Source organism: Cladophialophora bantiana, assembly GCF_000835475.1.
Source record: "Cladophialophora bantiana CBS 173.52 unplaced genomic scaffold supercont1.5, whole genome shotgun sequence".
Classification (NCBI taxonomy): domain Eukaryota; kingdom Fungi; phylum Ascomycota; class Eurotiomycetes; order Chaetothyriales; family Herpotrichiellaceae; genus Cladophialophora; species Cladophialophora bantiana.
The window spans coordinates 1181636-1200932 of record NW_015971579.1 but is presented as its reverse complement, the minus strand read 5'-3'; the positions used below and the strand labels follow the sequence as shown (position 1 = coordinate 1200932).

Here is a 19297-nt window from a genome sequence, read left to right as displayed (position 1 = left end):
AGTAGAAATCTTTGAATTTTATAATATTTTTTTTAAAAATGTATATTAATAATTATATAATAGTTATATTAAATATATTTAAATATATAAATCGATTTAAATCGATTTAGCTTAGTTCGAGCCGACTTAAATCAATCTTTAATCCATTCGACTTGGTTCGAGTCGATCTCGAATCGGGTTAAATCAGTCTAGCTCACCCATAAACCCCTAAAATCGAGTCCAGCCCAGGCTAGAGCCGGGCCGGAACTATGGAATCGATTGAACAATAGGTGGGCGGGCAGTATAGTAGAGATGAGGGCTATCTTAAGGCTAAAGAATCAAAGTGGAAGGTTCAATTTTCAAGTTGTTACATAAGAAGTTGGGATGCTTAATGGGCTCATTAGCTACATTAGGGAACCCTCTCTTGTGGCACTACTAAAAACGACGATGATGTAGTCCACTCAGTATGTGTAGCGAAATTGAGGATTCTAGTGTACATTGTCAGCTGATGCAGAGCGTCTTGTTAAAAGGTAGTGTTACCGTCTTGTCAGTTAGATCATCCTCGTAGGCATGGTCAAATCCTTCTAGAATTCCACTTTTGTCTCGCTTCTTATTTTCGAGGATGCACAGGTAGCGATATATAATTGTTAACACCTGAGTTAGAATTGCCGTGATTAGGACAATAATGAATCCAGTGGCATATCGTGGTGCATCCTTCTCCCTAAAGATTCTGATTTCATAGATTCCGTCAGCCGAAGCGTTTAAGAGATTGGGCAGTGCACTTACAGAGGACCAGCAATGTTGCCGAGACAGTAGCCAACAAACAGCCCAGCTGAGAAGGTTGTCTTCTTGGTATACCCAGCGCAGTTGGCGATAGTCAGCCCAAGTAGAACCGCGTACGTTCCTCCAAACGAAGCAATAATGAATACTGCCAGTAGTGATCCGCCTAGCTCATGACGTGGAAGAAGCCATAAAAGCAGGGATGCGGCAACAGTTGGGAGCTGGCATAGGAACATAATGATGGTTCTCGAGTTTTTGAACTTGAAAGCCATATAACAAGCTCCGAGCTCGACGGACCCCACGAAAACCCCAGCGGGAACGGTGAGTAGCAGAGAGTTCAAGGCACTAAATCCGAAACCTATCACTCGAGCGTCAAGTTAATCATTATGGTACCGTGTGCAAACACAAAGAGGGTCGATTAGTACTAACCATGGACGATGATGGGTGTAAACTACACCAAAATGCTCAATCAGCCTGGCTCATATCCCAGTAACAAAATGGACGAAGTGAGCTTACAGTGGAATAGGGGCCATTGCCGAACATCATGAAAAATGCCATGAAGAAAGAAAGCCAGAACTTCGCGTCCGTTAAACTTTCGATCAATTGGGGACTTTTCCAGTGGAGGTTGCGGACGCCACTGTTGTTTTTGCGCAATCGGGCGACAGCAATGTAGCGCTCCCTGCTGGAAAAACCCCGGGCTCGAATAGGGTCCGCAGGCAGAAAAGTTAGAATTACCAGAGCCCACAAGATGGTGATGCCTCCCGCAACGAGATACATATACTGCCAGGAACTCAAGGTGCCTCCGGAGATCTGTCCAAGGCCGTAATTGACGAGGGGAGAGACTGCTCCGAAGTATCCAGTGCAGCAAAACCAAGCCTGTTTCATCATTTGATCGTAAGTACAATCAGCACCCTTGATTTGATCTTGATGAGACTTACGCCCATACGGAGAGCTTGCTCGCCTTTGCGTTCAGGAACGTTAGTTTACGACCAGATACTGGTAAGCCAACGAAAGGGTTTAGTAGTATCTCACCTTTCTCGTACCAGCCTCCGACCACGAGCATGAAGATGGGAGAAATGCCTGCCTCCAAGCATCCAAGAAAGAATCGTTGAGCATATAATCCTCGAAAACTGGTGCAACCTGCCGTCGACATGAGGCAGACACCCCAAGTGAAGACGAGTCCTCCGGCAACACGTTCAATAGGATACTTCTGTGCTAGCACTGTGGCAGGATAGGACCCAGTCAAAAAGCCCATGTACAAAATGGCCGAGCTGAATGTATCTTCGAATTTCGGCTCGTGTCAATCAATTGCTCATCTAGGAAGAGGAACCTAGGACATACAGCGGTTCCCCACGCTAAGATCCAAGTCATCGCGAAGGCCGAAGATAGCCTATGAAAGTCAGTTTTCATGAAATTTGTGGGGAATTGATGCTCTTACGGCCTGGGACAGCATGGCTTTATCATAATACTGCAGCCCATAGCTATTTTCAACCGTTAGCTAGGCAATAGGAGTGCTATATCATTACCAACTCACGTCAGACACAGCAGCGGAAGCAACTTCCAATCAATCTTCCGAACAAGGCGCTTCTCCTCAGCCGCATCCCATTCGTTCTGGCCGTGCTCTTCGACGATAACCTTGAGTGCTTCATCATTATGGAACGTATCGATGGTCTCTGCAAGGTCCTCTCTGAGTTCGATAGTCGCCTTCTCGACCATGTTATCGTTTGACGTTGTCATGTAGTGTCCGGTAGAACTTGGATCGATGAGTTCACGTACGAGGTAGAACGAAGTACTACTAATGTTGTCAAAGACCCCAGGGCTACAGTTAATGGTTTTATGGGGTGCTAGTACAGTAGTTCGCGGGGTCCCCGGATCTTCCGCCGCAACTTTAAAACGGGGGAGGGTTTCTCAGCAGACTATACAAAGTAACTAGTGTTCCGCGCGAAAAGGGCCGCGGGAAGCATACCCGTGGAGCTCGCTCCGAAGGTCACTTGCAAGGCAGACCAGAAGAAACACCAAATCAAAAAAAAAAAAAATAATGATTTTCCTTTTTGCCCAGGGCAAGAATTTTGCGGCCATAAGAGATTTAGAGCAGTTTCGACGGCCAGGCATCAAGTTTAGGATACACCAGCACGTGCCACCAAGTTGGTCCAGAAAGAAGCCTGTTTAAGCGTTATAGTTCAGGTTCGCGGCGAGCATTGATTACTTCAATCTGTCCTGTTTGTACTCAAGAAGCTTCGAGTTGATTATAGTTGACCATGGAATCTTCGTGGGATGAACTTTGGGGAGTAGTATGTTGGTTACAATTTTGCATCAAGCCATAGGTATCTCGTGCCTTGCCTGATCATTTGACTAGCCTCAGTAACCATTTCCTCCACTATTTGCCCAGCAGGTTTTATGCTGTCAATGACCGCAGCGACTTGACCCATTAGAAACGGCCGATCCGCTTCTTCGTTGCCATCTTCTACATCTTTTGCGTAGGGTACTATTCCCGCCTCGGTCAGCTCTTTGATCTTCTCTGGACGTCTTTCCCAGGCCCTTATGTAGTCGTTCGCTTTCACTCTCATTGGCCTCCCACTGACGACTAAGGTCGTGACAGTGTCTTCGAAGTCCGCTGTAACCACCTCTTCTTTATGCATTTGGCTGGCACCGCTTTCAACCGAGGCCAGAAAGCGAGTTCCCACCCAAACACCAGCCGCACCCTGCATAAGAGCGCTGGCTAGGGATCGACCATCTCTGATTCCTCCTGCCGCGACAACCAGAGGAGAATTTCCAGTCATACATGAGCGGTATTTAGACACGACATCGCACACTGCGGGTATCAAGATTGAACTGGCAATGACCCCTGTGTGGCCTCCCCCTTCCCCGCCTTGGGCACAAATGAGATCAACACCAGCGTCCAGAGCATACTTGGCATGTTTTGGAGCGCCGACCATGTTCATTACCAGTATATTTGCTGCGTGGAGTCGTTCAATCACGTGTGGAGGCGGAACGCCCACAGCAGAGACAAACATCTTTGCCCCGTTCCTGATGACGACGTCGATCAACTCATCCAATTGACCCTTGGTATAGTCTCGGTTCGTCTTTCGAGCCCCTCCTCCAATTTTAGGAAGTGCCAGGTCCACCCCGAAAGGTAGCGACTTATCTGTCAAGTGCCATTTGAATTCGTCGATGATGTCTTGTAATTGCTGAGGGGAATAGTTCAGCCCTCCTATGACGCCAAAGCCACCTGCATTAGACACTGCGGCTGCCAAAGAACCAGAAGAAGCGCGTGCCATGCCTGACACTAGTCAGCTGCCATAGTAACTACTCCATCGTCCACTTGAAGAGCTTACCTGCAAGAATGATGGGATGCTTGACCCCTAACAGATCTGTAAGGGGCGTCTTAATTATCTGAGGGCCAGCCATTGAATTAACTTAAATTTTTTGTATTAAATCGTCTCTCGTTGAGGATACCGATGCGCTCTGTTGAATTTTCTAGCACGAGTAGTAGTTTGTCGCAGCGCGCTCGGAAAGGTCCATATATACTGGTAGATGGAGGTTATATCAAGGGTCAAATTGTGCGGGCTTCGTTCAATGCTTGTCCCTTGTCGGTTTTGTACACTAGCTCAAGTCTGTGGCCAGTCGGGTATGTGAGAATCTGGATCGTAATATCTGTTCTAGATGCCGCGGCTATGAAGCCGGACTCTTAAAGTCAAAAGACCCGAGAGCCTCAAGCCATGTGCTGGGCTTTCTAGAGACTCAATCGCCACAGGGACAGACACACTTGGTCGGTAGTATTTCTAGGCAAGACGACGAGGCAGAGTTTGATGGGAAAGTAAAAGGGGGAGAAGCCAAAAGTTCGGTGTAAAATGCTCCTGCGCTGTTTCAAGATTCTCACGCTTGAAATTTGCCAAACCGGGAATTTAAATAAAGCAGAATGCGCTGGTTTAGCATGTAAAAGAAATGGCCTTTTTCATTCCCGATCCATTCAAAATACAAAAACTCGATCAGTGGCTTTGGAAATTGCGCCAGGTATTTCAAGGCCAAGTTCTCGAGCATACTGCTTCATTACAGTAATCATTCCAGGAGGCCCGCACATCATAATCCTAGAATCTGGAGCAGTAATTGGCATTTTTTCCCTCAGGAGCTCTTTTGTCACGAATCCTGTGTAATGCTTCCATTCCCGAGGCGGATGCAACAGGACGTATGATATGTTGAACTTTGTCGGGCTCTTCGCTGCCCAGTGGTCAAGCTGCGGCCTGAGCAGAATATCTTCTTCGGTGTTGTTTGCATATAGGAGCCCAATTGTTGTGTTGTCCGAGGTGTCTTCGCAAATGGCCCGAATAAGCTGATACATGGGTGTGATACCAGTACCTCCTGCAATCATGCCGATGTGTTTACAAAGCCCAGAACGGTACTTCATAGGCCCGATGGGGCCGCGGAATTCTATCTCGTCGCCAACCTGCAATGAATCCAAATGTCTTGTCATCATGCCTTGTTCGTAAATCTTAACAATCAATTCAATCACGCCATTGTCTTTGTTGTTTGAAATTGGGGTGTATGACCGGGTAATTGATTGACCACCTATGTCGGCACGCACTGAGACGTGTTGTCCTATTGGCAAGTCCAGAATATCCGAAGGGTTTGGTAGAGCAAAGGTGAAGTGAAAGACGTTAGGAGAAATTCCTTCTTTCCTGGATAATGGGAACTTGCGGTAGGCTCGAGCGTCAAGGATCGCACTATTTCCAGTAGTACTTAAGTCATCTCCAAGGAGTACTCTCTGCGACGCCTTTTTCCGGGCGGGATATTTTTTCATGCTGTGGCTAGCATTAAACATTGAGGCCAGATAGTATCCGATGCCGGTTGAGACAATGGAAAGCGCCGTTGCTGAACTCAGGAATCCATACCAAAATGCGTTCGAGAAGCGCATTTGACGAGCTTGGTCAAGAAGACGATGGCTACCTTTGTAGAGAAGGACGCCGGTTAGGCTCAGCCACATGCCCTTGATTGATAAACTCATGAGCCATTTCATGACTGGCTTCTTGGTCAAGACGGAGACTGCTCCCACGTGTTCATAGGTAGGCTGATAAACCGCCACCAGTTCCCTTTGTTCCTGATATTGGGCGTATGCGTCAGTCGAGATCTTCATGCGAATGTCTCAGACGCCGGAATATTAAACTTGAACATTTCTTGACGCACCTTTGCTAATAGTTCGCCAACTATGAGCGACTCCATAGCGGCCCACGCTCTCTCCGAGTGCCCAACATCCTCAAATGCTTCAGTTGCATCTGTGCCCGCGCATTCTTTCAATATTTCGACACCACCTGGATGTTCCTCTAGGTAACCTGTGACATCGTAAACTGCTATTTGTAAGCAAGCATTCACAAGTCTCGGGAAATACCATGAGCCACAAAAGCGGACACTTTTGCTGTCTCACATGCTCTCAGAGAGTAATAGAAGGCGCACCTTTATTGCGAATGACAATCCAGAGGTCATTATCAGACGTATGCGCGCAAACGTCTTTCGAAGAATACTTCGGCAACATCTTTGACAATTCGAAACTAGGAAGCTAGACCATTCAAGGCCATTCCAGATCTACATATACAGTACGATTATAATCGGGGCCGCTGGAAAAGCGGCGAAATATCCTCTGGAAAAGCAGTCTCCACTTTATCCCTAAAACGGCTTGACTTCCGCCACTGGAGCACTAACAAGTACAAATCGGACACAATGGTACCTAGCCTTCTCCGGAAATCCACCCGAGGACTTGATGCCGAGGAAGCATATCCGAAACTGTCACCAAGAGTGTAACTCACGTGCAATAGGAGCTGTCCAGTCCAAATCATTTCAACTAGTACATAGTCGAGAGAACGAGGTCCATCAGTGCAATTTTCCGAAGACAGTGACACCGTGATTTAGTCGACTACCAAACGATGACTCAACGGGCGAAGATCCAGTTCTACCTCGTAGGGCCAACGCCTCGAAAAATCAGAGAAGTTGATGTCCATCTAAACAAAGATCTGAAGGCATTAAGGAATATACTTGGCCAGGAGTTTCATATTGTGGAACCTGGTGGTAAGAGGTATACTATTCTCGAGGCGGATCCTAGCTGATAGAAGCAATTGCTCAGGAATTAACTTCCAAACAGAAGAGGAACCGATTCATTCTGTAGAAATGATGCTTCAGGCATCCACACCCATTGGAATTACCATCGACGGCAAACCTGTCAGAAATGCCCCTGGACCAGTCGGCCTTCCCATCGTCGGGAACTTCTACGAGATCTTCCCCGACCACCTGGGAAATCACGCTCGTCTTTTCAGCAAATATGGACCTGTTATCAAGACCAACACGATGGGTAAAACCACCTATCACACCAATGATCCCATTATTACCGGGCATCTTCTGAGCGAATCCGCCTACTTCACCAAGAAAATCACGTCCGATCATCCACTATGGGGAATCAAAGATAACTCGGCCATTTTCGTCGGGGATACAGAAACGCACAGCTGGTTATTAGCCCACAAATTCCTCCCTCCATGTCTCAGCCCAAAAGCTATCCGACACTATACTCCACTGATGCAGAGGGCCGTTCGCTCGTCTCTGCCTGTGTTTGACGCGATGGATGAAGCAAACGAAAGCTGGAATGTTTACCAATATATGCTTAAGCTCGCTTCACAGACGATAGGCAAATTCTGCTTGGGTCTTGACTTCCATCATTTCGACAGCCCAGACTCTCCACTGGACCCCATTGTCGACGATATTTCAGCCATGCTAGTTCTGAACAAGAGAGTGACAAGCAGGGGTGAATGGTATGGGGCTCTTCCATTTGGAGACGCCAAACGGCTGAAGGAAGTGAGACACCGGATTTACTCACGGCTGCAGACCGCAATGGATAGCGTGGAACAGCGCGACACCTCTGATCTCCCTCTCAGCGAGGCTGCATTGAAAGCAACATGCGTAGTGGACTACATCAAACGAGCAACAGACGAAGCTGGGAGCAAACTGCCAGAAGATCTATTCCTGGGAAACATTGTCATCATGACTGCTGCTGGCTTCACAACTACATCTTCGCTGTTATCTTGGATGATCTACTCTGCTGTCACCTATGAAGGACAACAAGAGCGTTTGCTGCAAGAGCTGGTCGATCACGACGTCAGCAACGTTATTGACTGGTCACCAGACCTGGCCGGCTCCCTCAAATACTTGGACAAGTTTGTGAAAGAAACACAGCGCCTTCACAACCCTTCCTTCCAGCCCGCACGAACCACCAAGACAGATGTCATTGTTCCTGGTGGGTATCACCTTCCAGCCAACAGCGTCGTTGTCCCAGCACTGTATGCGATTCACTCAAATCCCAAATTCTGGGACAACCCGGCGCGATTTGACCCTGACAGGTGGGACACGCCACAAGTTAAACAACGGCACCGGTGCGCATTTTTGCCTTTTGCCACGGGGCCGCGAGGCTGTATTGGATTCAACTTCGCGCTGCAGGAGGTCAAGATTCTCTTCGCCGAGCTGATTTATCGATACGAGCTTACGTCCGAGTCTCAAGGTGCGATTGAGTACGACCCAGATTTCCAACTCATTCGTCCTATGAACATCTACGTCCGTGCTCGAAGGCGCACGTCTTGGCCAGCGAACACAAAATGAATCTGTCTTTTGCTAGTGTAGAATTCCGTGGCCTGCAGCATGTATATTCGACTCTGAAGAGTTCTATAATCTCCGAGGCAAAAGTTTTCGATGTATGCGGTGAAGTTGTCTTGGAAGACTTGAGTGATACGTGTGCTTTGATTTCTGCGAGCGGGAGACACATTTTATGTATTAAGCAATCTGACTACATAGTAGTTCATCAAATGACTTCGCTGAAGCCTTGGGCCACTTAGTACTCCATAATTAACGGAGATTTGGATTATCCACAATTTGCGTTCAAGGACACTGTTACATGTGCTTCAAGCCAGTCCATATCATCTTGGGGGTTTGGGGAGCATGTTTATCTGAACAACTGGGGCCAACAGGAATACCATGACAGCAATGATAAGGCTCGCACAGTCTAACCATACATATATACCGGAGATGGGCAATATCTCTTTAGAATTCGACTGGAAAATCGCCATTCCCATTCACTCCCCCTGCATACATATCAAAGATGCTGTCGTGGTCAAGCAGTTCGTGGAACATTGCCCAGTCCATGTCTTCGGACCCAATGCTACCATGGCCTGGTGAAGGTCGCTTTTCGGGGCCTAGGCACCCCTCTTCATCTGGCACGGTACCCGCAGCTCCTGCATCATCCCCCTTGGGAAATGTGTGACCCATCGCCAGCATATGACTGGGAGAGTTTGTTCCTAAAGCTGAACTCGGTTCTGGTCGCGGCTGGATCTCTGGGCATGGGGATGGCACATCAGCTGTCATTAAAGCAGTGCTTGCCGTCAAATCCGGTGCAGCTAGAGATTCATAAGTCCTTGTATCTGACCCGTGTGGAATCAGGATATCAGTCCCGTCTCCTGGAGCATACTGGTCAGAGTTCTCCTCTGTGAGGCTGAGGTCAAAATTCAAGGTGTTGGCGAAGACTTGAAGCAGCTCCAACGACTTGGCAGCGGTTAGATGGGTTTGTGCAGCCGCTCGTAGTGACTGCCACAGAATATTGATGTATTTGTTTTGTGCAGCACCAGGCCCCTGCGCTTTTCCCATAGCAGACGATGTCTTGAGACGGTGTTCTAGTAAAAGGACGATAGAGGCTCGGAATATGTGATTGTACACAATGTCGTTGCAGCGATGGGCGATCCCATCCTCCCAATCTACTCCTTTGGCGACCCTAAGCACGATTTTGGCCGTCAGTCTGGAGGTCTCAACGCTTTTCTTCAGGCATGTACTCCGGAAAGAATTGTTGAGAGCACTATTGGTGAAGTGTCTGAATAAAGCTAAACGCGCTTGCTGTGTGATGAATAAGATTTTCAAGGTAGAAGGCTCAATACTTCCATCCGCATCATCATTGGTCAAATCGCCGGGATACTTGTACCAACAAGAGAGCAGTTGGGCATCGATCTGCATCATTGTTTCGACGTCATTTTCTTCGTTCCGGGGCACGGCATCGAGTTGGATGATTGGGTCAAGGAGAGATACCACTGATATGCTCGTTCGGAAGAAATGCAATGAGTGAGGAGACGTGATTCCTTTCTCGTCCACATTACCAGGGAGGTCAACATCGCAATCTTCGTCCAAGAGCAAGACAGGTCTCCCGAACGTAAGTGCCACGAGCCGATCAACCATGTAGGCCCCCCAGAAGAGTCGATTTCGAGATTCGATTTCGACATTGAATAGCTGATGTGGGGAAGGTCGTTTGTGCAGACCGAGATCTTGCACGATACGTGACGTTGTTCCGGCCATGACCCAGCATGGACTGGGCAGAGACGCCCCGAGGAGGTAGATACTCATAAGCAGAGTGATGATGGCATCGTCCAAATTGTAGGTGGATTTGATTAACCGGTGGCACTTTCTGGCTGCTTCAAAGAAGCCCCACCCGTTCCTCATCTGCTGACCGCTTCTGTGACCGACCTCTGCCAACTCGGACAGTTGGGATCCAACAGCGAAGACCATCATTAGAATGCAAAAGTCGGCTGCTATCTGGCCTTCTTCATAACGTAGCAAAGGAGATCTCGTGTAGATTCGTTGAAATTTGATCAGTATTGAAGGCCAATATAACATTGGTGTATGTGCTTGAACATGTTGAGCATATACCTCGATCAACTTCGCCCCAAGCCGCTGGGAGGGCAATTGCGATCGCAAATCAGCTGCCAGGTTTGATTTGGGCTGATTGTCAGCAAGTCTTGTTTGAGTCGTATCAACATTAGTGCGCCATAGATTCCCGGATGCTGGGACTTCGTAGCCAAGTTGCTGGACATACTCCCTAACCGAGTCAAGAAAGACCAGTTCAGAAGTTGAGCCATAGAAATGGTGTGTTTTGGTTCCGTCCCCAGTCACATATGTCTGTAAATTTGGACTGCCATTGGTACATCGGCGACGCTTCCTCAGACTAGACTTCCCTGCCACCTCAACAGTCGAGCTGCTTTGAGTCTCAGCCGCTGATTGATGGTCTGCTTGTTTTGGGCCTGGAGATGGAGGTTGTGAAGGAAGTCGCAGCTCGATGTCCTCATTATGGCCATCTGATTCGGCTTGTTCAGGCAGCCGCCCCCCAACATGCTCAATATGTTTTGCAAATTTCTCTACAGTCTGTTCAAGCTCGCAAATTCGTCTGTTGTTTCCCAAAGGGTTAGTCGAGCATGACAGAGTAAGGACGCATGTTGGAACCGTGTATCTAACAGCTTACTTTAGCAAAATTGCGTTTTGCTGCTTAGCAGACGGTTCTGTCACTTCGCATATAAGGCCGGCAGCAACACAGGAAGAGCACTGGCCGTTTACGGAGATATCGCACTATGAGAGCGAGCCTTAGAAGACGTTTCTCCAAAAAAAAGAAACCACTTGACAACTGAGGAGTGCGCAAATAATAAAAAGGACTCACCTTGGTTTTCCTTGCCCGACAAGCATTGCAAGCTCTGTTTTCTCTACGTCGCCGAAATGGTCGGAGAGCTCGGTGAGCTGAGCTGTTGCGTCCATGTGGTGATGAGCCTGACGAGAATACGGAAACTTCTTGATGGCTATTATCCATATGACCCGACATATTGGCTTCTATGAGGTCCATCAGAAAACCTGGATGAATACAATGCTTCTTTTGGGACTGTCAAGGGTGCAACTTGAAACTGCGGGGATGACTTTGAAGCCATGTTTTCGGCGGGGGCACACGGGGGAATGGGTGTGGATAGCGGGGAAGGCAATCTTCGACCTAGGAACCCGAGACCCTCCCTGTCGCCCCCCCAAAACAACTCAATAAATAGTAGTCCGGTCCTGGTGGCGGTCCTAGAACGCCATCACTCCACAGGCCATGAGAAAGATAAAGGGGCTGGCGGCAGACGTGATACTTGGAGAGCGTCAATTCCTTCTTGCAGGGCCGTAGCAGCCAATGCCTTCTGAGAGAAATGGTTGGAAAGATCATGGGCGCTCCCAGACAGGCCCGTCAACCCTGTCTAGATAGTCTTTGATGAGACAAAAATGGGGTGCAGTGATCATCACCCGAGGGCCAAGCGGATCAGACAACCCCCCAGGTCTCAACAAGCAAGCGAAATACTGTAAAGAACAGTCCAAAGGTAGCTCGGAACATTTACCGCGGACCGTTTTCCGTGGAGCAATGCCTCCGACTTGGCGTTGATGCGAAATTCCCTGGTGCCTTACACCCATCCCTTGTCAGTTTCCCATTTGCGATACGAGCACAGGAAACACCATGTAGCCTTAATGTTCGCGCCACACTTTGCGATATATACCTCGTACATATAAAGTTATTAGGGGCTGCAGCGACATCTGTTGAGTTGTTGGCCTTGTAGTCATCCCGGGCCACGCAACTACCAAGGACAGAAAGATGGGCTCTTCTCCTCTAGATCGTCGTCGTCAGGTCTTATGGCAGCATCCTCATCCCAGAAACACCCACTTAGAAAGGTTCCGCAAATTTGTCAATCATCGTCGCGGTCTCAACTTGCTTGTTCGTTTGCAATCCCCCATTGACGATCTTGTTTGCATGTCAGGCATTATTCAGACCGAGACTCACACGATATAGGACTATCACGACCTATATTCATATTCTATACACCAACTCCCCGAATTTTGGCAAGATGTTTTCGAATTTTCGGATCTTCTTTATTCAGGGAGCTATACTACGGTACGCAGCATTAATTTTTGCTATGCTGGAGGCCCAGAGACGAAGTCTGACTAGTTTTGATCAAGGTTGTTGACACTTCAACGCCCATGGAAAAGATCCCGAAATGGTTCTCTGGCGTAAGAATAAATATAATTGAGAATCTCCTATTTGGTCCCGGAAAACCCGACTCGAAGATTGCTGTTACCAGCATTCGAGAGGGTAACACCAATGTCACGCATACTTCCTGGGGCGAACTGAGGCTAATCGTGGGAAAGTTGGGTTCAGCCTTGCGTGTTCATGGGATAAAGAAGGGTGATAGAGTCGCGGTTATTGCCTCTAACAGCCTCAATACTCTGTCCATTTTCCTCGCCACTGTATCGATTGGCGCCATTTTTACTTCAACTTCTACAGACATGGGAAGCAAGGCAATTTTAGACCGTTTGAGTCAAATCCGCCCTACACTGGTGTTCATCGAGGATTTCGCCGTCTACGGGGGTAAGGTCACTGACCTACGACCGAAGGCAATCGAACTCGTCGAATTCCTCCAAAAAGTCCAAGAGTTTCGACAGTTGGTTGTCATGCCGAGATTCGATCTGGTGACGGATCTATCAACCATTCCTCGAAGGTATGAGCTCTTACCTCTAGACCCCTTGATATCCCAAGCTCGTCTGATATTCAAGACAGCGCTTCTTTTGAATTTTTCCTTTCCAAGGGTACTGAGACCAAGCCCATATTCGAAAGAGCAGCCTTTGATCAACCATGTCTTATTCTCTATTCGTCGGGGACCACTGGTCAGCCGAAGTGCATTGTTCACGGGGCTGGCGGCATTTTGCTGTCGCAGAAGAAAGAATTGTTTCTACATTTCGAAATTGGTCCTGAATCTGCCCAAATGATCTTTACCACGGTAAGGATCCCAAAAGGTCGTCGAATACGACTAATCGCCATACTGACCGATGTTCCCAACCAAAGACTAGCTGGGCCATGTATAACAAGTCCATAACAAGTCTTCTAAATGGCGGACGCATTGTGACCTACGACGGCAGCCCTTTTTATCCTGATCGAAAAGTTCTCCTCCGAATCTGCGAAGGACAAAAGTAACTATTCAATTGGTTTGGGCTTGCGGAAGATTGAACTGTAAACTGACGGTGCTGCAGGTTGACACATCTGGGCATTTCTCCGCGATACCTCGATGAACTACAGCGTCATCAGATCAACCCTCGAGATATTGCAGACCTATCCAGCCTGAGGATGGTTAATGTCACGGGTGCAACGCTTCTTCCCGAACAGGCCCGCTGGTTCTACGAGAAGGCGTTCCCTTCAAACGTCCATCTAGCAAACTCTGCTGGTAGTACCGATACGGCTTGTCAATTTGCTGCCCAGAACGCCTTTCTGCCCGTATACCCTGGCGAATTGCAATCAGCCGCTCTGGGAATGAAGCTTGAAGTGTTTGAACAGTCCAATAACAGTGATGGAGAAGGTGCAATCCAGGGTAAACCTGCTGGAGCAGATACCGCAGGAGAGCTCGTAATTACAGCACCTTTCCCGACAATGCCCATCATGTTTTGGGGCGAAGGCGGAGCAAAACGCTACCATGCCTCGTACTTTGCAACGTTTGAAGGTATATTACTCATGATATTCGGCACCCCGAGACTTCTTACCGCAATTTGACTCATCTATTTAGGCGTCTGGACACAAGGAGACTTCATCAAGGTGCACGCTGATACTGGAGGTATCGAATTCTTGGGACGTTCTGACGGCGTCCTCAATCCCTCTGGTATGCTATTCCCTCCGAAGTCATGAGCCGGACGCCGAGACTAACAAATTGAGCTTGCAGGTGTCAGGTTTGGCTCGGCCGAAATTTACAGTGTACTGCAAGACTTCCCGCAAATCGCTGATTCGATTTGTGTGGGCCAGCGCCGACGGCAAGATTCGGATGAGAGGGTCTTCCTCTTCATTCTCATGCGACCCGGGGCTAGCTTCGATGCTGAACTGGTATCTGATATCAAACTAGCGATCCGAAAACGTCTATCAGCTCGTCACGTTCCCAAGTACGTCTTCGAATGCAAGGAAATTCCTGTGAGTTCACTACAACCTATGGGCTAGAAACCTTGAGATCCTAAGCTAAGAAAAACCCTGCTTTAGATGACCCTGACTAATAAGAAGATGGAATTACCTGTCAAAAGAATCATCTCGGGCAATTTCGATGTGTCTACTTCGGCAATTGCGAATCCGGGGAGTTTGAAGTTCTTTGAGCAGTTTTCCCGAATCGAGGAACTAGAGGCTCGAAGCAATGGTTCGCGTGGAATCTTAGCCAGACTATAAATACGACTCTCAAAGGTGCATCGGGTCAAAGAAAGGTGCCTGTTCATCAACTGGAGATTTTCAGGACCATCGCGCATCTAGTGGTAGCGCAGAAAAGTTCCACCAACGCCTACAATCTACTCTTATCATGCTTGACTTGTATCATGGCCCTGCCATTAGATAAAGCAACCTTTCCACTGTCTCGGATCTTCGTCAAGAATCGGATCTCCAGTGTATTTTCCGACGAACCTGTACTCCCTGAACCAGCATGGCTCATTTTCCACATTTCCACCGTCAGAGTCTCGCCAGGATAAACAACATTGGTAAATCTCGCCTGGAATTCTCTCAACATCGCCTCTTCAGTCCCAAAGGTGTCCAAGACAGCGTGCGCTGTGATATTCCAGGTGCAGAGTCCGTGAAGAATCGGTTGCGGGAAGCCAGCCTTTTGGGCAACGGCGGGATCGGCGTGGAGTGGATTATAATCTCCGTTTAATCTGGTAGACAAGAGTCTCCCTGTCAGTCCTGCAATTCTCGCGAGCGGAAGCAAACGAAACAGCAAAAAGCGCGACAATTCCTACCGGTAGAGAAGAGTCAATTCCGGCCGTGTGTCGATAGTCACCACTCTGTCTGCCGGTCTATTCTCTGGGGGCATCAGACTCGGCCGACTGGGTCCCCTGGGACCGCCCCACTGGCCTTGACCAACGGCGAAACTCTGGCGTACAATGCGACAATATATGTCGGACCCTTCAACCAGCAGGGCTTCGGTCTCGACCACTGTGCCGCTCGCGCCTTTGTCGTACATACCCAAAACCCTTGTCTTCAGCTTGAAAAGCCTCCCTTCTGAAGATGTGGGCAAAGTTTTGAAAATCTCGATATGTCGTTCGCCATCCAGGACACGAGTAGGGTCAATGAGTCGCTCTATCTTCCCGGGGATTGGAGGTGGCTTCAGAATATTCGAGTAATAGTCAACGACAGAATTTGCAGCACCCTTGAATTGAAGGATCACAGGATATGTTGGAAACGCACAAAAGGTCGGATGTTTTTCCTGTTGTGCCAAGTTAACCAATTTATCGACCAAGGTCGCAGTACTGCATGCGGTCTCCCTACCAGACAGGATCTGCGAGCTTAGCCAAAGAGACGAATGACTTACATAGAGGTATCTCAGCTCTTCCGCCCTGCAACCAATGCTTGCCGCAAATAGTATGAGGTCTCGTTCGTTCCAAGCGCATGGCTGGTCAGGATATCGAAAGTTTTGGATCGACTGGGCCATCATGCAGAAGCATGCAAAATCGCATCGAGTGCCGTTTGATTTTGTTCCTCTACCGGAAGAACCTGTCGTAAAGGATGGGTTATCGTACGTATTTGTTCGCGACTGAGGAAGATTGGAGTGCAACACTACTATCATGGAGGACAAATATGCGGCCAGTTCAAGGAGGACGACGATCTCCCGGGATCCGTATCATCTTTGCAATCGTGTTGAACCCCAATGTGGGCTTTCGGTCCGCGGATCTCTTACCGGACTTGAAGTTGGGGCAAAACAAATTACAGGAACCGATCTCCACATCTAAATATATGTAATATGAATGCTTTTCGAGAGCGGAATATGACATTCCGACATCCCGGCAAGCCTCAGTGTCTCGACTCGCATGGTTTATTTTCCCTTCCAGGCATAGAGAGGTCATATACTATCGCTCTTATGCAGACAGCTTCTAGGAACCAACGGCAAACTTCAAACTCAAGTCATTTTGGATGGAAAACCATCAACCTTTAGGAGTCATAGCGTCTTGGACTGTGCTGTACTGAGTAGAGTGCGACGTCTGATCAACCAGAAACGGACAGGAGAACATCATCAGCTAGTAGCTCTACCTCTGAAGCATTTTAACACTTCAGGGGAGGTTTGTTTTTCCCGGGGGGCAATCAGACTTTCCATATGAGAGATATCTGACATGCATCATTCCACGTTGACTCCGTTCGTGTGGCCGTTGGCGTGGTTGTTTGAGTAGCTGCTCTTCTCCACAACCGATGTCTTGCCTGAAGCTCCCATTCCAGATTGTGTGTCTAAGTAATAAGTAATATCGCTTTTCCCGTCGAATTCAATCGTACTGAATCCGTTGCCCAGCCAACCCCATCGATTCTTGCTCCAATACTCGATCTCATAGTCCTCAAAATTTGGTGTCTCCATCAGGTCGAAAAATGCCAACCTGCTTCCAGGCCACATGATGATAGGCCCATCTGTTGTGCCCTGCTTGAACCAGCTTGTGCAAGGGTCTGACCAGCAAGTCCGCTGCATGTATAACGCGGCGTGTTCCATGAAATCCTCAATTGCCGTTTCCTTGGGATAGAGTCGGCGAATGTGTTGCTTTCTCATCTTCTGAATTATTTGAATGACGTAGTTGGAGCAAAGTGTAAGAAGGGGGAGCACAGAGCCTTGGGCAACAGGACCGAATGGTCCCGTGTACATGAAATAGTTGGGCATTTTGGGTGCCGCGACAGAGATGTAGCTGGCTGGCAGCTTTTCCCATTGTTTCGAGAGGCTTTCACCTTCGAGTCCGATGATCGGAAACCGAGGGCGAAAGGAGGTGTCGAATCCTGTTGCACAGATGATCACATCCACCTCGACCTCTTCGCCATCAGCTGTGACGAAGCCTTTGGGAGTGATAGCGCCAATGCTGTCAGTGTAGCAAGTTGTTTTCTCACCAACAAGTGCTTCAAGATAACCATTTCCAGGAGTTGGTCGGCGGCAGCCAACATTGAAGTCCTTCGGAATCATTCGGTCTACAAGACGAGGATTGTGGCCAAGCTTTGATGCCATCTCTTTGTAAGCAAACTTCACACCAAAAAGTCAGTGGTACCTTCAGGGATGGCAATATAGCGGCGGGTTCTCTTACAATATTGGCCTCGTCTGATTCACGGGTGTTTTTGAGGACGAACTTAAATCTCTGATTCAACTCCTGCTCGATCAGTTTTCTATACTGTCTGTATTTTTCTGGGTCTTGCCGCCATTCCGATTTTTGCTCCTCTGAGTCTGAGCCAATCTTGTTAGCAGAAAGAAAGATCCAGCTGACTGTTGGGCGATGGCGCATAAAAACTCACAATCAAAGTTTGCCCCATTTTCCCCAGCATACTTTTGCGCGAATCCGGCAGTGATCCATGTTGGAGTTCGTACCCAAGTATAAAGCTTGGACACATCCTGATAGATCGTAGCCACTATTTGTACACCCGAACTGCCGGACCCGATAACAGCAACTCGCTTTGCTTTCAGATCAAAGCCTTCTTCGTACTTTGCACTGTGGAAAATTTTCCCTTTAAAGGTTTCGAGGCCGGGAATTGCAGGCCACTTCCAAGCACTGCAAGAAACAGGAATTCAAGATCAGCTAACCAACGTTCTTTGATCGAAGGGTTTGGTGGATACCAACTTCAGAAAGCCGGTGCCGCTAACCAGCACGTCGCATTCTTCCGTCCACTCAGATATCTCATCTTGGTCAGACCGGGAAAGACGGACGATCCACTTAGACTTTTCGTCTTGCCAAACAGCGCCGGTCACCGCGACTCCGAGTTTGATATATCTCATCATCCCTTCTTCATCCACAATAGTCTTCAAATACTGCCATATATGCTTGGCCCCGCTGTAGTAGCTCTTCCACTCTGGGTTTGGTCTCCAGGCAAATTGGTAGCTTGCACTGGGAATGTCTCTCACCCGGTCAGTGCTGCGCTGTTTCTGGAATGTGTTGCTGGTATCTCACCACAAGCACAGCCTGGGTAACGATTCTCGTACCAGGTACCCCCAATCTCCTCGTTCTTCTCGTAGCATACGATGTCAACATTAAGACCTTTGAGAGCAGTGGGAGCGTGGTGGAGGAAGTCGATACCGGCTGCTCCAGCTCCAATAAGAATGACCTTGAGTGATTTGTTTGGAGGTTCATTGATCATATGATCTGAAATAAAATATCCTCTCGCAGACGGCGTGGCCCATTCTTCGTAATGCACAGGGCGATGCTCAGCGGACGGGTGAGGGCCAGCTGTGTTGCCGCCGATCTTAATACTTTGACCAGAATCAAGTCGGTTCATACTTGAGTGCTGTTGCTCGTCTAAACCGGCCATTTTTCGATGTCGACGAACTACTTCGCTTCCCTTGGTATAATATTTTCGAGCTGTTAATTTTAATCACATCGGGGAAGGCGGACATTTTTGATCTTCATCAACTGTTGGACCCAAGGAACAGATGTGGATCCCATTGCTGTTGGGCGGAAAAGGGAAGAGACAAAGCCTCGGGTCCTTCCTATCTTCATCTCCGGAATCAGTCTCCGAGGAATGCGGGCCGTTAAGCGGCCCAGGTGACTAAGCAAGGCTGGAACCCCTTAAGCTGGAAGTAGGGTGGATAATTTGGTATCTGTAGAGAACGTTTGGTTTAGCATTCGCCGGTTCGATAGTGGTGGAAAGGGGGTTGCTCCAGAACTTTAAAGTCTCATTTACATACGCGAAGACCACTGTACTAACCACAGACTTTGAATT

At 48.3% G+C, this 19297-nt stretch overlaps 8 protein-coding genes across 8 annotated transcripts; 2 read left to right on the top strand and 6 right to left on the bottom strand.

The window, feature by feature from the left end:
- Positions 1-440: 440 nt before the first annotated feature.
- Z519_04024 (uncharacterized protein) lies at positions 441-2475 on the bottom strand (the record flags this gene model as incomplete). Its single annotated transcript, XM_016761771.1, has 10 exons — positions 441-467; positions 520-709; positions 766-1117; positions 1189-1210; positions 1276-1635; positions 1698-1720; positions 1792-2040; positions 2101-2149; positions 2198-2240; positions 2294-2475. The coding sequence occupies 10 exons, from the start codon at positions 2473-2475 to the stop codon at positions 441-443; spliced, it is 1497 nt and encodes a 498-aa protein (XP_016622109.1).
- Positions 2476-3059: 584 nt separating this feature from the next.
- On the bottom strand, positions 3060-4167 carry Z519_04023 (uncharacterized protein; the record flags this gene model as incomplete). The annotated part of the gene is made up of 2 exons (XM_016761770.1): positions 3060-4039; positions 4095-4167. 2 exons carry the CDS (start codon positions 4165-4167, stop codon positions 3060-3062), a joined length of 1053 nt encoding a protein of 350 aa, XP_016622108.1.
- Positions 4168-4729: 562 nt separating this feature from the next.
- On the bottom strand, positions 4730-6286 carry Z519_04022 (uncharacterized protein; the record flags this gene model as incomplete). Its single annotated transcript, XM_016761769.1, has 3 exons — positions 4730-5884; positions 5941-6104; positions 6208-6286. The coding sequence occupies 3 exons, from the start codon at positions 6284-6286 to the stop codon at positions 4730-4732; spliced, it is 1398 nt and encodes a 465-aa protein (XP_016622107.1).
- A 388-nt stretch (positions 6287-6674) lies between these two features.
- On the top strand, positions 6675-8391 carry Z519_04021 (uncharacterized protein; the record flags this gene model as incomplete). The annotated part of the gene is made up of 2 exons (XM_016761768.1): positions 6675-6816; positions 6872-8391. 2 exons carry the CDS (start codon positions 6675-6677, stop codon positions 8389-8391), a joined length of 1662 nt encoding a protein of 553 aa, XP_016622106.1.
- Positions 8392-8829: 438 nt separating this feature from the next.
- Z519_04020 (uncharacterized protein) lies at positions 8830-11352 on the bottom strand (the record flags this gene model as incomplete). Its single annotated transcript, XM_016761767.1, has 2 exons — positions 8830-10990; positions 11258-11352. 2 exons carry the CDS (start codon positions 11350-11352, stop codon positions 8830-8832), a joined length of 2256 nt encoding a protein of 751 aa, XP_016622105.1.
- Positions 11353-12591: 1239 nt separating this feature from the next.
- On the top strand, positions 12592-14806 carry Z519_04019 (acetoacetate-CoA ligase; the record flags this gene model as incomplete). Its single annotated transcript, XM_016761766.1, has 7 exons — positions 12592-13109; positions 13169-13388; positions 13454-13578; positions 13639-14102; positions 14166-14258; positions 14319-14560; positions 14627-14806. The coding sequence occupies 7 exons, from the start codon at positions 12592-12594 to the stop codon at positions 14804-14806; spliced, it is 1842 nt and encodes a 613-aa protein (XP_016622104.1).
- A 109-nt stretch (positions 14807-14915) lies between these two features.
- On the bottom strand, positions 14916-16055 carry Z519_04018 (uncharacterized protein; the record flags this gene model as incomplete). Its single annotated transcript, XM_016761765.1, has 3 exons — positions 14916-15279; positions 15364-15830; positions 15936-16055. The coding sequence occupies 3 exons, from the start codon at positions 16053-16055 to the stop codon at positions 14916-14918; spliced, it is 951 nt and encodes a 316-aa protein (XP_016622103.1).
- Positions 16056-16736: 681 nt separating this feature from the next.
- Positions 16737-18853, bottom strand: Z519_04017 (uncharacterized protein; the record flags this gene model as incomplete). The annotated part of the gene is made up of 5 exons (XM_016761764.1): positions 16737-17612; positions 17674-17810; positions 17879-18132; positions 18202-18492; positions 18561-18853. The coding sequence occupies 5 exons, from the start codon at positions 18851-18853 to the stop codon at positions 16737-16739; spliced, it is 1851 nt and encodes a 616-aa protein (XP_016622102.1).
- Positions 18854-19297: the final 444 nt, after the last annotated feature.